This window comes from Larus michahellis, chromosome 13 (assembly GCF_964199755.1).
Source record: "Larus michahellis chromosome 13, bLarMic1.1, whole genome shotgun sequence".
Taxonomy (NCBI): domain Eukaryota; kingdom Metazoa; phylum Chordata; class Aves; order Charadriiformes; family Laridae; genus Larus; species Larus michahellis.
This window is the reverse complement of record NC_133908.1, coordinates 5,639,810-5,657,579: the sequence shown is the minus strand read 5'-3', so window position 1 is coordinate 5,657,579 and position 17,770 is coordinate 5,639,810. Positions and strand designations below refer to the sequence as shown.

The following is a 17,770-nucleotide window of genomic DNA, read 5'->3' as shown; positions in this document are numbered from 1 at the left end:
ACGAGCATGCAGTACGTGAATAATGGAACAAGTCTTTCCCTGAGAAGTTTAGGTGTTTCTATTTCAGCACCACAGTATGGGAGCTTGCTGTTGATTAACGACAGAATTAAAAGCCAACTAATCTGAAAAATAAATCAGCAGATATGTCTTAAGTTTTCTTCAGTCTCACCTTGTCCCGCATCCAGAAATTCTCAATCAGGGCCTTGCAGCATGCATTGATTGCACTACATGTGGCTAAGCTCCTACAGGAATTTAAAGAGAAATATATGTCTCAAAATAACATAGGTGATTAAAGTCAAGTGGCAATATAAAACCAGTTCTTTAGCTCAGTACTCTAAATGTTGTTCTTTGTAAACAAATAGATTAAAAACACACAAATACATGTAGAAAGTGAACAGTTTGCATTACTTTTTTGCCTCAAAATAGTAAACAGTAATGTGAGAGAACTGTGACGATCTGACTGGATTCCTGCTCCCTCTTCCGTGTCAGGCAGGTTGCCACTTTAATTTGAAGGGGGCAGCGTTTGCCTGTTGGGGTGTAGCATCCGATGTGCAGCTTACTGGAACCCTGAGCTGCACAAGTCTCGCTCCACTTGCCAGTGCTGTTCATTGACCAAAAGCCAAATCCTTGCCTGTTTGCTGTTGCTTTCTGTTTGGGATCAATCAAAATAGATGCATTCATACATGTTTAGTTTGAAGACAATAGTGCTAAAACAGAAATGTGCTCTTAAGTGGAAAATCCCATAGGGATTTTTCTAATCAATTACCCTTTATTATACCATGACAACATCAAAATATTTACATGCACACAGGCAATGTTCTTGGTGAATGTACATCTCCAAATGATAGAGGGTAAATTGAGAGGCCACATCTGGTCTGTAATAAAAATATAATAAAAGACATTTTGTATTTAATTCAATTTTCTACCAAACACCCTCTTTTTAACAAGCAATTGTAGATCTGGGTTAGATATTTATAGACGGGTCTGTGATTCTCTTTGAGCATGAAGAACTGAACAGAACATTTAGAGAAGAATAAAAAGGCTGTATTTTTATTTTTAACCATTTTTCTCACGTGGAAGAGTTTAAAATAGCATCAAGTACAGATGACTGGGACTTGATATTTATAACTATCTGGCATATTGTTGCTTTGTACCAGTGACTGGGAGATGGGGGGGGGGGGTGGGAAATCATGAATGCACCTTCCAGCAGGTAGTATCAGCCTGACCTCATTTGGCTTTATCATTTAGAGTGAAAATTCACTTTCTACCAGGCTTTCACCCTTTTATCTTCTTCTCGCATCCTTAACTGACTAACTGAGGGTTTCATTTAATAGCAACTGCTTACTCTTCCTACGAGGTCAAATCATGGGAGACATTTGTGAACGTGACCCCAGGTAATGAGTTACAGCTAATAGCACAATCAACTAAAGAGAAGGACTCCTCTAGTTTATCAAAAGACAAAATGTTTAAAAAGAAAAAAAAACAACAACTAAAACCTAAAACTGTTCAGTGCCTTACCTTCCTTCACAGTTTGCTATGTACCTACTGAATTTGCAGCTCACAGTCATGGGCTCAACCGATGAATCAGCAGTTGCCACCGAAACCAAGTTTAGAGAAACAAGTATTAAATGCAGGGGCTGGTGGACAGCTGGTTGGAGGCTCTCCTGGAGCCCTGGGCGGCACGCTGGCTTTCCCCTGCAGTTCACTTGCCATAGCAGTCCTCGCTTACTCTAAGCTTTGTGATGGATACACGGACCCAAACTCCTTCAGAGCCTTCATGGGAAGAAAGCTACAGACAGAGATACCATGAAATAAGGTAAAGGAATGGAGTTCTTTCTAAAGGATCCATCCTTCAAGGCTGCATTCTTATGGTGTTGTTTTTTTTAAAAAAAAAAAGAGAATTAAAGTATTCTTCCCTCGTCTTCACTACTAAGGGCAAAAGAATGGGGAAAACAAAAAAAACCAAAACCCCCTCAAACTTTAACCCAAAAAGAAAGTAGGGATTATTTAGTAAAGTATACAACAAAAGATCTGTGAAGGGTGGACAACTGACAAAATCACTTGAGATCAAAATACATAGATTCTTTGGGAATTACACCCAAGGAGAGGCAATTAAACAGGACCAGGAATTTTTTGAAACCAAAGCTTTTAAAACAAAACGTACCTGCTTCAGATCTCCTAGTAATGTGATCTGAGCAACAGGCTATTGGTTACTCTTGGGGTACCCTCTTCCCTCCTGCAGTATTCCTGTTTGAAGGTTTTCCACTTTGTAAGAATGATTAAATACTCATTGAAGCAGTGAGTTGAAAGTAGGTCTCTCCCGCTTGAGGATACAGGTAGCGTTTAGGTTTTGTTTAATTTTGCAATAGCAAACAAGCAAAAGGAGAAATGTATTGATTTCAGATATTTTGGTTGTGTCACTGCTGTTATTGCCAGCTGAAGAAGTATCAAATTGGGGGCTCAAAAGAATTATATATATTTTTAATAGGTACTTAGGAAAAAAGTTATAATCAGGTTTTACATTTCCTTGTATCCTTTACGCGTGATCATTCTACTTCATGTAGGAGCCATGAGATATAGCTACAATTTCAGCAGGCACTATTATTTGTCCCTTTTATTACTTTGCTGTGTCTGATTAACAGGAGTAAGAAACTGGTAGTTTAAAAAAAAGACTGAAAACTTTGAGGACACAAAGGTAACTCTGGGAAGCTATGGCAGAAGAGCTGGGAACATTCAGGTAGCTTTCCTGTGGGGACTTTAGATGTCAGAGCAGTTCTGTAAAAATATTGAATACTGCAGTCAGGTCTAAGTAATTAGCTTAGATAATTGTATACACCTATTCCATGTCAGGCCTGTGGCTAATTTTGTATCTGTGTAAACAATAAATGTATTACATACATACATACATCTACCAACTGGTGGTCATTTATGAAGTACAAAGTAGATAGTTATAACTGATGGCTACATCTTTTGTGAAGCATCTTTAGACAGAGACAGAAGACTGGTCTATGGCTATATCAGTGATAAAAGAACGGAAAACTGCATAAAAGTGACTGATGGGTTTTGTGATTTACCACTCCTCTTTTATAGAAGTTTTTGCTGTGCCAATGACATACACAAGATCAATTCAAATAACAAATGGAAGTGACTTAGGAAGCAATTCAGCCTCCAGACGTAAGCCTCTAGGACCATTTTCAGCTTTTGAGGGTACCCTGTCTGGCCCCCAGCTGCACCCCAGAAATGTCCAAGTGTCCTGTAGATCTTAAGTCATACCTGACGGTCCCAAGCAATCCTCAGATACTAAAATAACATTAGAAACTGACGTTTGGCCATCTGAATCACTTTCTTTACTGGGTGATGGAGTCAATGAAATGGGCAAAGCACATTATGCTAACTTTACCTAACACACAAACTGACTAAATTGATAAACACTTTATCAAATCTTTCAATTAATGTAGTTTTCAAACTTACTTATAACAATGTTATTTTTAAAAGCACATTACAGTGGAAGGAATTTCTACCAGCTGATTAAATAGTTTCTGGTATGTGTTATAATTGTTGCAGAGACGATCCTCTGTTTCTGTTTCACAGTGTTTTGAATACTCGGTCTATAATGTTCTTAAAGGTAAGCACATTAGTAGCACTGCTGAAGCACCTATGCTTAATCTGGCATGTTTACAGAAGCTAGACCTAATATTTTAGTCCAGGTTAAGTAACAGTTTCATTTCACTGTTGTTGTGGCTTGGGTCCTACTGCACTAGTTGTCTTCCAAATAAATGATAAAAAAGGTCTTTTTGCAAAAACGCCTTCATTCATTCACTCAGAGGGCCTCATTCAGGAATATGTCTCTAATCAGAAACTATGTATACTGCTAAGACGTGCAACTATTTGTGATAGAGTCCTTTCAGCCAACATCTCTGATTTACAGCTCACTGGAAGAATAAGGCTCTCGACCCAGAGTGACATTTACTGGGGAGGCACTTCAAAAAATAAATCATCCTCAAAGCAGCCCATACCTCAGTGCTCTTGTATTCAGTTAAGACTTCGGAGTTTTTCACTGCTGGAAATAAAATACAGACTAGAACATACTGGAAAACACTATTGTAGAACCTCATTCAGAACAGAATGCAATATTCATTGATCAGTATAAGTACTTTTCCTTAAGAACATGGCTTCCCATGGAAAACAGGGAATCTGCAAAGTAGCGGGTCTGGCTGGAAAGTGGAGAGCGAGCCTGCCTTTCCATCCAGCTCCACTCATGTTGTGCAGCCATCTGGGCCCGTGGTTCTAATCAAGATGTGGTTCTTCTACTCTCATTTCAAACAAAATTGCCGGGCCAGACCATCTGAAGCAGAAAAGAATTTCACCCGCCTGTAGTACAGTATTCTTCTTTTCCTAGCGCTTTTATCAGTTCAAACCATTCAGTTGTGCTCATCTTGGCACCAGTGTAAGCAGTGGGAACTGTAGGATAAAATGGACTTACGGCAGCTTTACCAGCATGCCAGATCAGCAAATATAAGCAGTGGATTTGTCAACACTACAATTTCTCTAGTTTCTTCTTCTTCAAAAATTCTATCAGGTCATTTTTTAAACTAGCAAAAAAAAATAAACCTTGACGGTGTGTAGGAAATGAGCTGTCGCACGCGTCTTTACAACAAGCCTCTGTGACAGAGCAGACCTTCTTTCTCCACAGGAATCTCTAAAACTTACTACAAGGGAAGTAATAATCATATGAACATTTGTCAAACTGGTAATGGTGTATTCACCTTACAGTATCAATTTTTCTGAGACTGAAACTTGCTATAGTTAACACTTTCTACACTCTTGATATACCTGCTTGCTATACCGTATAAAATCCAACATTTAAGTTAGTGTTTGCAAATGTGCCAGTTCAGGTTCTCTTCTGAACATATTCTCTGTGTTGTGCACACTAAATTCACTGTTTTCTGGGAATGCTGCATTTCACAACAGGTACTTGTGGAAGCAAAATATCCGCATAGTCTTTTACGGTTCAGGGCTGCACCAGTCCCTTTCAGTCTCACCTTAGAGCTACATGTCTCCATTACTGACCTGCAGAAAAAAAGGACAAATTTTGACCTGGAAAACCTGAAGTGGGGTAGCAACTCAGTGGCTGAGGCTCAGCTTTTTGGAAGTAGTTATCTCAAGGCTTTAATTTTCTCTACAGTAATTGATCTGAAGACTTTGGCACAAGTACTACATATGTCAGATTGTTTTCCTTCCTTCATGCATTTTGGCAAAGTCTTCCCTGTAGAGGAAATTAATAAATTTCAGGATGACATTTCCTTCTTCATCCAAAAGAATAAGAAAAAAAAACCCCTCTGGGTTATTTTCAGTCTTTAATTTTTACAATTTTTAAAAAACCTCTTCTGAATAAAGGAAAGATACTTTGTCAGAGAAATAAAAGCCAAGAAATTTCCTAATTTGTGTGATGAATATGCATGCAAGATCAGCTGAATGCACGTTACATGTATGCGCATGCATTCACACACTTAGGTATAGAGGCTGATCATGAGTGCATCTATATGTTAAGTAAGCTACAAGTTTGGAAAATGTAAAGATTAATTATATGGGAGATGCAAGCAGCTAGAGTTCTGAAGGACAAATAAAAACACTGAAAAAGATATCAATGCTTATACTTCAGTGTACAAGCAGACTATCAACAATAAGAGCTAGGAAAAACTCTAAGTCACCGTTACTTTATTACTTCTATTTCACCTTCATTTTGATTGTTTGCTTTCTTGTATATGACAATGTATGAATCCAATTTTACTAAAAGAAGGAAAAGTTGCTCTTATTTTGGAGGCTACGTTCTGGTGCCGTGAGACTGACCAGCAACCCACAGTTCATGGATTATGCACTACTACAACAGAGAGCGTATTTCATTATTTCTGCCATAGTGGTTTTGGTGATTTTACACTAAAGGATCTGGGAGTGACATCCATTGGAAGTAGGGTACTTGTCTCGGTCAATTACTGATCTTAGATAATTCTTGTACAAAATCAGAATCCAAGATATATTTTTCAGATTGGGAACTGTCTCTATGTGAAACACAAGTCTACTCTAATTCATCCCTACAGTTTCTAGAGATGCTGTGACAAAAGGCATTCCATAGACTAGAATTTTTAAGTTCTTTAGATATTACTCCTCTTTTCATAGGGCATAAATCGTTTAGATGGTTAAACCCATTGCTTTCAAGGAGAAGGCCACAGGCAGTCTGATGTACTACCAAAATTACTTTTTCTTTTTAAAAAGTGCATCTGTTTCTTGGATTTCTAATTTGTAATGGAGAAGTTAACGCAGATATATTAGTTGTAGTTCCCATGTTAATTATTTTCAGTGGTGCTTTGATATTACAATTTCGCACATGCTAAAGCAAAGTTTCTCAAAACGAAAGCAAGATATGCAGGAGCGTCTTTCATTCTTTGCTGAGGATTAGGAACCTCTTGTTTATCAGAGCAATCTTTCCTGTTCCTTGTTAGTGCTGGAAACATGTTGGATTTTTAAAGGATCCCTGGAGACAGCCACGTTATGTGCTTCTCCAGTGTACTGCTGACTTTTTTTATATATAACCTTAATTTCTATTTTGTCTTTCATTCAGATAACATCCCAAAATCCTTCGTATTGGAAAATTTCTCAGTGGCTTCAAAAGCAGATCCCATAATGCTTTTATGAACTTTACAGCTATTGCATTTTTAGTGAGATATGACAGACGCTGCTATTGAGGTTGTGATTTTATACTTGGTAAATCCCTAGGGCTGTCAAAAGATAAATGCATTTAGCCAATGCACAGACTGGAAATGGTTTGAAATGGAGTTGTTTACTATTTCTAGTCCGATACCAATATCTGCAGTGTTTTCCTCAGTTCTCATAATAACCTAGCAGCTCTTCAGTTCATTTAAACAAGGACTTTCCACCTCTCAGTCCTTTAAGATGAGAGATACCCTTTGTCTCTAGGCACAGACATCCTTTGGGACGCTACTGTTTATTCCTGTTAAGTTATTATTGAAAGACAGGGAATTATTGTTGCAGAGAAGAGGAAAATATTCCGACTTTCAAAGACGTCAACAGAACTTCCCTCTTCAGTTAGATTTGGTAAAGCTGATGGGGTATAGGGGGGTGAGTTCTGTTTCATTTAATGTGGTCTACCTCCTGCTCCAAACTTACCAGAAAGAAATTTCAGCCAAGTTTTACAGTAGACTTGTATTTAATCTACTCCCTGACACAGCTTTAATGCTGGAAGCACCGTGACTCAAAATGCTGAACCTTAGCGTTAAATTAGCTACTACAGGGTTCTCAAAGTATGCTCTTGTGACTGGTGACTCAGAAATCTTCTCAGGGAGTCTAAAGAATAATATTTTTTCCCAATTTAAACAGTAGCGAGCAAGGAGTTATTAAGGAAGGTGTGCAGGGGAAGGATCTTCTGCGGTCACCTTTTCACTCAGAAAGGAAACATTACACAAGCACTGCATTTTTAAGTATATATACCACAGTCTATGTTACCTCTAAAACGGTGCTAAGCTCTTGCAGTGCCAGCGAGAGAGCTGCTAGGTCTAGAGAGTTTGTCTGCATCATTTGGCTGCTCACAGTTAGTGAGCTCCCGCCCTGGGATTTCACAGCCACCGTGCACTGGACCTGGTGGTAGCTCACCGTGATGCGAGGCAGCGCTTTCCCTTCTGACTGTGTCTGGCTCTGCTTTTCTTTTCCTTGTGTGCCCCTTCCTACACAGAAATGCTGTCACTAAGCATTTCAAATAGTTGTGTGACCAGCACAAAGAGACACCGAGGTCTTAACAAAACGTTCATATTGTGTAGAATCTGTGTTTACATATTATTATACTATGTTATACTACACTGTACATCACTTTGTGGCCATGCATGAGGCGCACGCTTTGTACTAAAACAAACATTTAAATGGCTTTGAGTTGAAAACTGACTTTTGTAAGGAAAAGGATTTGTAATGTGATTTAATTGATTTATGTAATTGAAAACCCAAACAAAACACCAGTGTTGCGTACTATAAATGACTCCCTTTGTCTTCTACAAAATTTAATTTGTTTACATGCCCTGCAGCCATACTGAGAGAACAGAATAAATGGCAACTCCTCTTTGGGCCTATTTGAAAAAAGAGTCAGGAGAGGAAGGATGAGAGTGGCCAGAGGGTTATGAGAAGGAAGAGATGAGTGCTCAGATAAAAAGCAGCCCAAGGGAAGATTACAAGTTCCCAGAAAAACAGATCAATAATGATGTTAACTATGCAGCTGCAAATGCAACTATTTGCATTTTGAAAACATTCTTCCCTACTACTTCACTATGAGCAGGGTATCTAGAACACTCTCTGCAATAGATAACGTACCTCTGAAAGGGCAGTATTTTAATGAAAAGTCAAGATCCTGAGGATGCCACTGCATTTTTCAGTATAGGACTGCTAGAAACACACGCTTAGCGTCCCCTCCTATTGCTTGCTCAGTAAGATGCAGGGATCTGAGACTGCTCTAATTTACAAGTAACTCTCAGACAACTTTCCACTGATTTTGTCTCCTCCCTTTTCCCTTTTACCTCCCTAGACCTTTCACCCTTTGGTTCCCTTGGGAGAACCGTGACGAATTTCCACCTGGAAATTTCAGTCTCAATGTTAGGTAGTCTCTTGCTGTTGTTGTTGATGGTCTTTCCTCTCCACCCTCTTTCTCTTCACCACATTGAGACTTCTGACAAGGTCAAACAATTCATCTTTGTTTCTATATTTATATCTAGGAAGCTCCCTTTATAGTAGCACGACAGCATTTCAGATAGGACAGCTTGACAAAACAGTAGATAAGAATGCTCTTGGTACAGAGACCTAGCCTGGTAAAATAAAACATATTTCTAAAAAATGAAAACAGACGGAGTGTTCATACAAAATCAGCACCCACTAGCTACGTGGGGGTCTATGACCGTGGAATAAATACTACTTAATGGCTCCACAAAATAAAAGCTATCCTAAACAACACTCTGTACATTATCTTGCCAGCTTATTCAAACAGAAAGACATAAAGTGGCTTTGTTGTATATTTTGCACTCGGGACTTCAGTGCAATAGTAAAGGTTAGCACCAAAAGAAGACATGAAGTGCGAATGCAATGAATGAGGGATGGCTGAGTCAAAGAAAGTCAATAAACATTAACTGGAAGGAATAAACTCAAAGGCCAATTAAAGCAGTCTTGTCTAGTTGAATGTATTGCTTGAACATATTGGAAGATAAGCGAAAGACACCAACACAAAGAAGTGAAACCCAAATGCTGATACTACTTATTGGCAATATGATGATAAAGTGATCAAGAGAATTGAAATAAGATAGCAAGGAGATCCTGAAAAAGAGGGAATGAAGGTGATGGGTTAAAAAATGTCTGTAAAGTGTTTGAAAGCAAGTGCAAACATAGTAATGGAAACCTGTCTGGGAAAGAAAAAAGTATATCTACCAACACGAGAAAGGTAGACAGAATGCTATAGCAATGGTTGTTACAGGAGGATGGAAAGTTAAATTAAAGCAAGCAGTGGCTTCTCTTGGCTCAAGCCAGAACACTGACCACTCTGTGCAAGAACAAGGGCTTGCCTATGAAATGATATGATGAAATGCTTATGGTGTGACAGTATCCCAAGGAAGACTGCTGTCAATGTGAATTAAAGCTACACAAGGCTGTGGAGGAGCCTGGAGTTTAAACTTCACAGAGCTTGCTACTCTTATTTACATTCAGTGTGTTCTCTTATCTAGAAAGAATGAAACTACTTTAAGGTCAAGCAGTCCAGGTGTGGTTTTGGTTCAAAACCATCACAGATCATCTGGTAAAGCAACTGTACAATAAATAGATACTTGCTAGAGGAATGTCAGCTTATAAGTCTATCACCTCCAATTCATTAATCTTCCTTTGAAACTCTACCTCCCAAATTTTGATTTTATACTGATTACCACAGCATCCCACAATTTAGAAGTGTACCTGGTGAATGTGAAGCAGTCTGGGCGCCCCAATTTCATGCACACAGTTTCTTTTCATGAAAAACTTTGGGAGAAATGTTAAAAGCTGACTTTGAAAAATCTTGTCTTTCATAGGCTATTTCAAAAGACCATTGCAAAGCATGGCTAAACCAGTTCTGGGTATGATTTATAGTCATCTGAGACTGCTTTAAGTTAATTCCATGGGAGCAGGTCACTAGTGGGTTCCCTGCTGCCTGGGGCTTCATAAGACATAGAATCATAGAATGGTTTGGGTTGGAAGGGACCTTAAAGATCAGCTGGTTCCAACCCCTCTGCCGTGGGCAGGGACGCCTCCCACTAGGCCAGGCTGCTCACATGTATCAGGCTGCGTGGAGCATTCCCAGACATATCCTTGCTGTTGCCTAACCCACCCGTACCCCTTCGGTACCTAGAAGTGACAATCCAGACACCTGCAGTTCTTGTCAGGGGAGTTACTGCTGGGTGATGGACTCAGCTGTGTGAGCTTTGCCTCCTCCTCGGGTCCCCTCTGGGAGAGGTCTCTGCCAGACCAATAGTGCAAGTTTCCTTTATCACATCCTCCTGTGGAGACGGTATGAATGGACTGGAGCTGATCCTGGAGAATTTTCTTCTTTTAATTCCTCCAGGGGACATAAATACAGGATTGGGTTGGGTTTTTTTACTACGAAAATGCCAGCCCCCCATCTAGCTTCACGCAGCCACAGCTTCAAAGATAACATTTTTTCACTTTCCTTTCCTGCTTTGCCTTTCTGGCACGAGGAGAAATCCTTGTTTTTAAAATGTTGTTAGCCTGCAGGAATGAATTATCTGAATCTGGTTTTCCTTATTATTTATTTGAATTCTCAGAGCAACTGACCTCCAAATGTAGCACAGGTAGTAAAAGCTGTAATAATACCAGCCCTAGGTGTTTCTTTGCATTTGCATTAGTAAAGTGGATCCTAATAAGTTAGTAACATAAGAAGTTATTCAATGTCAGTAAAACCTCAGAAATATATACAACAGGATAACCTCTAGACTAGAATCGTGTTTTTCACCTGGTTGTAAAGTTGAGGGATTTCTTCCATGTGCTATCAAGTGCCATTAAAATCTCTTTCCCGCTTGTCCTTCTATCTCTGGCTATGGAGATTCATTCGAAAATACCTTGATGACTCTTAACCACAAAACTTCCTTATCTAACCATATATGAATCACTTTGAAAGGAGCCACATTTCCCTTAGCAACCAAAGAATCAGCCTTAGCAACAAGACAGCTGGAGAATTTTGTTTTCACATAGTTACTCGTGGACAGTATGTTCTGCTTTCTGCTTTCCCATGGCATTGCTGTTTCAGTATTGACTTAGTAAAGTGCAAGAAATGGTACGAGTCAGACGCTTGCTCATAGCAAAGACATCATTTGCAGGGCAAATGACGGTCTTTCTATCTTTGATGCTATTTCCTTTAGGAGAGAGCGCAAGAGTGCTGGCTGCTGGAAAGCTCAAAATTTTAATTTTCCCCATGACAGAATTACTACAAAGAAATGTGTGAGGAAGCTGACAGTTTCCAAAATCTTGACTTCCCCCACAGAAACCATAGCGAAGAATCAAAGTATTAGCTCTAAAGGTTCACATCTCAGCCTCTTTTAGCATCTGTCCATGTTGAGAACAATTAGAAAGGCTGGATATAAGGTGACTTTTATATATATATATGTATCTCCCCTGTATTTTCTTACAAAGAATAATTTTGGGAGAAATATTATAGTGGGGAATCCTGGGAACATCAGAGCAATTGCCATTTGGGTTATTACCTGGGCTGGTGTCTTTACAGAACTGTTGGGGGAGCTTCCTGAGGAAGCAGTGCTAAGACGGCATTTATGAACAGAGCGGTGTTGCAGTAGTTCCGTCTCTCAATCCCACATCTGTGTAAGGAAATGAATTACCATATGTATTTTGATCCTATTAAGAAATTCAAAGTGCAGGTAGAAACAGTAAATGCACTCACACCTCACCCGTGTTCCTTCTCTGTCTGCTGCTGCAGGGGCTGTCGGCGTACTGCATGCCGGTTTGATTCCCTTGCTTGTATTCAAATTGAAGACTGAGCCAGAGGAAATCCAGGAGCTAATCCTTGATACGCTCTCCAACTGTCTGCGTGTGGAGGCTTCTGAAGCTCTAGCAACTGGTGTCGTTACTATCCTGAAGGAAAAGCTCACACACTCATCACTGGCCATCAGAAGCAAAGCAGCTCGTGTCCTGTTGGAAATTGGGTAAAGGATAAGAAATCTGTCTATAATACTTAAGCCCAAGAAATACTCATTTCATGAGAGAATCAGTGTCGTTAGTTCACAGGTGTGTTCCACTACACATCGAAGCTGTCACATTTCACATGCAAAGCAATATCAGCCTGAGTGCACACATAAGTAGAAGACTCTCAAAATCGTAACTGCTATAAATCACTCAAGAAAGCAGATACTGATGAGGAAATGTCATTCCTTCCCCTTCTATTTCTCTTCAGTATTGGCAGTGAAATCACAATTTTTTCCTGGTACAGCAGTGCTGAGAAAATGTTCTTGTGTGAGAAATCATGTGAAAACAAGATTCTGACCACTATGGAGATAGTGAGCAGCTCCCTTATCATTTTGGACAAACGCTTTGTCTCAAAAAATTAAAAGTCCTGGGAAATTTTCAACGTGATTGAGGACAGAAATAGTTTTCTGACACAGGCTGCTACATACATCAGTGATGGATCAGAAAAAGCAATCTTTATATTAAATTTGTCTGTCAAACACCGAATGAAAGGAACAACTTAAGTCCACAGTCCTGCAATCACAAAATGCAATAGAAGTGCTGAACAGATGTCTAGTTTTAAAAGATCTGCAAATCACATAGTTTACATACCAGTTGGCACAAAACACTTCCTAATATCCTATAACAAAGTGAGATCTTATAGGAAAAGAGAGTATAGATAAAATGAGTCATAGAAAGAAAGTGGAAATGCACCTAGAGCATGGACGTCAGGTACGTTCTAGGTCCCTGCAGTAGCTGGGCCATGTTGAATATTCCCCACGTGACAGACAGACAGACAGAAAGAAAGAAAGAATCAACCTGGGAGAAGAATTAATTGCAGACTCCTAATTTAGAAGGTTTTAAAATCTGTGTAGGGTTCAACAGCCCAGTTTCTACCTAAATTGGCATTAGGACCCCCAGCACACTAAATCCTACATTCTGTTACATGCTGCTGCCCATCAAATCTCCAGTGTATCATAGAAAGTAAAAAAAAAATCCAAACGTTGCCTAAAAATAGCCTAAAAAATTGTTAAGCCCACACACATAGGTTAATATGATACCATCAGTATTGTATCAGCAAGTAGATTTAATAGAGAGCAGGCACAAACAGACATCCCCTTCCTTTTCTTCCTGGCTGGGGAGTGGTGCTTGCCATCTGTCTAACAGTCAGAGCATTGTAACTCCAAAGAGAACAGAGAGCAGGACCGTGTCAGCGCCGCTGTCATGAAACGAAGGAGGGCTGCAGGGGTCCAGGCCTGGGGAGAGGCTGTGGGTAGCTGCAGCGTTAGCAAACGCGGCTCGAGAAAGGCACTTAACCATCTCTTCTACACAGTACTCATCCAGAGGGGAAAAGCGCCGCATGTGAAGAAGTTATTCCTGTGCTGGTGAGCCTGGTGGAAGACACAGATCCTGAAGTCCAAGCTAGTGCGACAGGAGCACTGATGTTTGCTACTATTAAACCTCAGGGTGAGACACAGAGGCAGTTCTGTTGGGATACCTTCTGGAAATCCGATCCTAAGGCAACTTAGTGAAGAAACTTTTGCCCCACTCCCCCAAGTCCTCAGTTTCTGATAGCGTTAAAGCTCTTCAAGAACCTATAAGATTAGGACATTTCTTTAGATCTGTCTCAAGCAACTATTGTTGCTCTCCCATAGTGTCTTGGGGGGACAGTGTATTTCACGTTTCATTCACCTGAAGTAGGTCAAGCAGTTATTTATCTACCCCACCTGCATCATTCCCTCCAGAGCGCTGCTCCAGCGGGGGAACATCATCTGTGCAAGTTCAGACCATGCAGAGATCCACACACCTGAAGCTACTCTGAATCGCCAGCCCTCAGCAGAAGAGCAATACTTTCTGGAAACTCTTTTTGTGGTTAGACACAGTTTCTGGGAGAGGAATGAATATTAATAAGGTCTGTGGTTCTCCCAAGTAACAGTAACTTACATGACACTGAAGATACTAACTGCTAAATTTTCAGTGTGATGAGTGAGTAATTAGACATAAAAGACTCTTAATAACAACAGTTGTGTTCCAGTCCTCCTCTGCAACTGTCCCCCTGGCTTCCGAAGACAACACAGGAGCAGATCGCAGCATTGGGAGTGTCTTTAAAATAAAAGAATGGAGGATGTTTTTAAGGGCATCTAACCTCCCCCCCAAAAAATAGTTTATGCTGTCATTCAGTGCCTCATATATTCTTAGATAAGTTGTTGCAAATTAAATAATAACGTGCAAGGCAAATGAAGTTAATCAAGAAAGATCTTTTTTCTTACAAATAAACAGCTGGCAGCTAGCTTTGGCCTTCCAAAGAGAAGCATGTCCTCCCTCTTCACACCGCACCCTCGGGGCTGTTCAGAGCTGTAGCTGGGCAGGGAGTAGAAAGTAGCAATTCAAAAGCATGTTCGTTATATGTAATAACGCATTTTAAAGCCAGTTTATTTCTCTACAGGGAGATTCTCAGCCCTAGGTGCTAAAGCCATTCCACCTTTGCTGAAGTTGGTTGCCGAGGAAACCAGCAAAGCCCGTCTGAGCGCAATCAAAACCCTCACCATGCTGGCTGAGGTACCGGAGGGCCGCAGGACACTCCTACATCACACAGATACATTTCAGCAGTGCCTGAATGACCCCTGTGAGGCAGTGAGAAGAGCTGCCAAAATTGCCATCAGTGTCATCCAGTGGAAACCTTTCTGAAGACGTGACGTTTCGTAGAGATCTATTGCCCTCTGTTGTTGTCTGGCTGTAAAAGTTGCATCATTATATGAGACCTTCAAAAACAAAACTCTCTTTCTCAGTTACTCTGGATCAGTTCCTCCCAAAAAGTCAGTTGTCAACAGATTCACATCTATATTGCAGGTCACAGGCAGAATAATGGGCAAAAAGGAAAGTTAGGAAGTCTAGAATTCTCCACTAGGAATTACTTCCCGAGTTAGGAAGATTTTCCTGTGACAGAAGAAACTGATCCTTTTGTTTTCTTCATAATCTTCTCTCCTTTTTTTTTTTTTAAATCTCAGCCTATCAAACATTAATCAATAACTAATTAAATTAGAAAGAAAGGTTCATAATTAACCTCTCTAGCAGTCTTGTCTGTCTGAGAAATTGACCTAACGGCAGGAATTCACATGAATTTTGCTGCAAACATTAGTTGAACATGAGATTAGAACCATTTTTCGAGCATCATCACAGAAAATGCAATGACAATGTTACAGAAGGGCTTCCCCAAGAGAATTATGAGACTTTCCCAGCCTAGAATATAACCAAATACTTATCAGCACCCTTCTCACAAATGGGGTTGCTGACAAGACTTGCCAGCAGTGAGTGCGGTGGAGGTGGACCCCGCTGCCCTGGGCTAGGAGCCCCTCAGCCTAACCCTGTCCCTGGGATGAGATTTATCCGTGCGACACTCCAGCAGCCCCAGCTCATGACTTCTCAGGGAGAGCTTCAGTAGCAGCCCTCGCTTTACTTTGCAGCCCCTTCTGAGCCCCGCTCTTGCTGTGTCTCTCAGCAGCCTCCCCGTCCTGTGTTTTTGAGCTGGTGAGGGTCTCAACAGGCAGGTTTTCTCCTTCCGTGTGCTTGGATCCAGACTCGGGGCTGCTACGTGCAGTGTTCCATGGTTAGAGTAAAAGGAAAATAAGTCAGAAAGACTTTACTAGGGTAGTCCTTGGTAATGCTCTGTTGGGGACAGACCCCACTGCCTCCAACAGAAGAGGGCGCTGACCCCTCTCTGCAGTTGGTTATCGGATGGAACAAAAGCACCTCTGTGTTTGTGCTAGTACTTGGTATTTCATAGTTTTGTACAGCTGTGATCTGTCCTTCGAGTACAAAAATTAACAAATATAATGGAAATGGAAGTGTTGTGCCAGAACTGAAGAGTTTTGTGGCTCACTTTTTGGGGGAAGGAGTGAGCGAGAGAAAAGCTGACCCTAATGTTATGGTTTAGTCCAACAGGAGTTGGACAAGACGATCTCCAGAGGTCCCTTCCAACCTCACGTGTTCTATGATTAACAGCTGTCTGAACAGAGAGACGAGGAGATAAACAGAACAGAGAACTGAAAATGTCGATTCCCTATTTTGGAAAAATGCAGTGTTGTTTGTTTTTTTTCTTTAAAAAAACTCAAGAGATTATTTTAAAAAACCTTTTACTTCATAGAATTGAGAATAACGTAGAAAGTTCAAGCTGTTCGTAGTAGCAAGCCTATCCACCAGGACACAAATTGCCTGAAGGAAATAAGGTAGTTCCTGTGTGTAGAACCGATGGGCAGTCGAAGTGGTGGGAATTTCAGTGGCATTTTTCTCGCTGTGTAGCCAAGGCAGGGCGCGACAGATATGGTGCAAATTTCTCTGTCTGTGGTTGCAAGTGTGTAATTTAAGAGGCATCAACAGAAGGCCTGGGCAAAGAAATAAAGCAAGCTAGCAGGCCAAATCCTGGCCATTCTCAGCCACCAGGAGCGGTGTGATAGTGCAGCTGACTCAGCTTCACAGGGTCTTCACTCAGGTTTGGCTCTCAGATGGTATTTTTATATCTAGAAGTTACTGAGTTGTAGCTAGAACGAAGCTGCGTCATCTGTATAAAAGGGTTATTTGTCAGGGCGGCTTTTCCACTGCAGAAACCCACTGTCACACTGCAAACTGCATTACCCTTATACAAAGTGTAAACTTACTCTGTAGGAGTGATTAAAGGTAAAATGTTTCTCTTCCATAACCTAACCAAAGGGTGAATTTCCTCTCCTATAAAGATGTGATTTAAAAGTATTGAGTCAGTTGGATTCATTCCCTCTGGGCAGGATCTTGGAGGAACTCTGCCTTTTAAACACACTTACCATCCATAAGGCACTCACACGTAATACATATTGATGCCAGAGTGCACCCAATTCAATAACAGAGAGCCAGGCAGCTTAATAACAATGTTCAGTAAAGGACTAGGGAACAACAGAGAATGGGAGGCTCATCTCCTCTTACAAAACTGCTGCAGGAAAACACAGTAACAATGATCATTTTAGCTCGGTTCCAAAATTCTGTCACAGCCTTCCCCGATAATTCAGGTATCGCACTTCAACGAGTTCGCAAAATAATTACCTTGTTCAGATGTAGAAATTACCTTGTTCAGATGTAGAACTGCTCTGACTAGAAGAAATTTAGCTGACTTGGACCTTAAGTAGCGCATTCTGAGCATCTGCCTGATCAATGCTTTAAAGACCATATAAACTGTTTCTAAATAAACTCTCTGGGGTATCAATGTTCTTGTCTTACATACATGCGCAATACAAAAATGGAACAAAGCCTTAACTGAACTCTGAAATATGGATGCTAGTGGTACAACATAAAATATGGTATTTCAATCCCAACAGTAATTCCATTGGGCCGTATTGACCATGTACTGCCTATATAAACACCGGAATTCAAAGTTTGCATACCGAACAGACATAAACCATTATTAATTTTTTTTTTTTACTTATAAAGCTATATTTACTGACGTAAAGGTTGCAGATATTATAATTCAAGTTTGCGTGCC

The 17,770-nt window shown here is 40.4% G+C and overlaps 1 protein-coding gene across 1 annotated transcript in view; it reads left to right on the top strand.

Annotated features, from left to right (window-relative positions):
- The window catches only part of RSPH14 (radial spoke head 14 homolog), a 98,409-nt gene extending 80,917 nt beyond the window's left edge, over nucleotides 1–17,492 (top strand). Inside the window, exons 4-6 of the mRNA XM_074606230.1 lie at nucleotides 12,020–12,245; nucleotides 13,598–13,731; nucleotides 14,711–17,492. Coding sequence (XP_074462331.1) covers nucleotides 12,020–12,245; nucleotides 13,598–13,731; nucleotides 14,711–14,952 — 602 coding nt within the window. The 3' untranslated portion in view covers nucleotides 14,953–17,492. The remainder of the gene's footprint in view (nucleotides 1–12,019; nucleotides 12,246–13,597; nucleotides 13,732–14,710) is intronic.
- The last annotated feature ends 278 nt before the right edge of the window (nucleotides 17,493–17,770 follow it).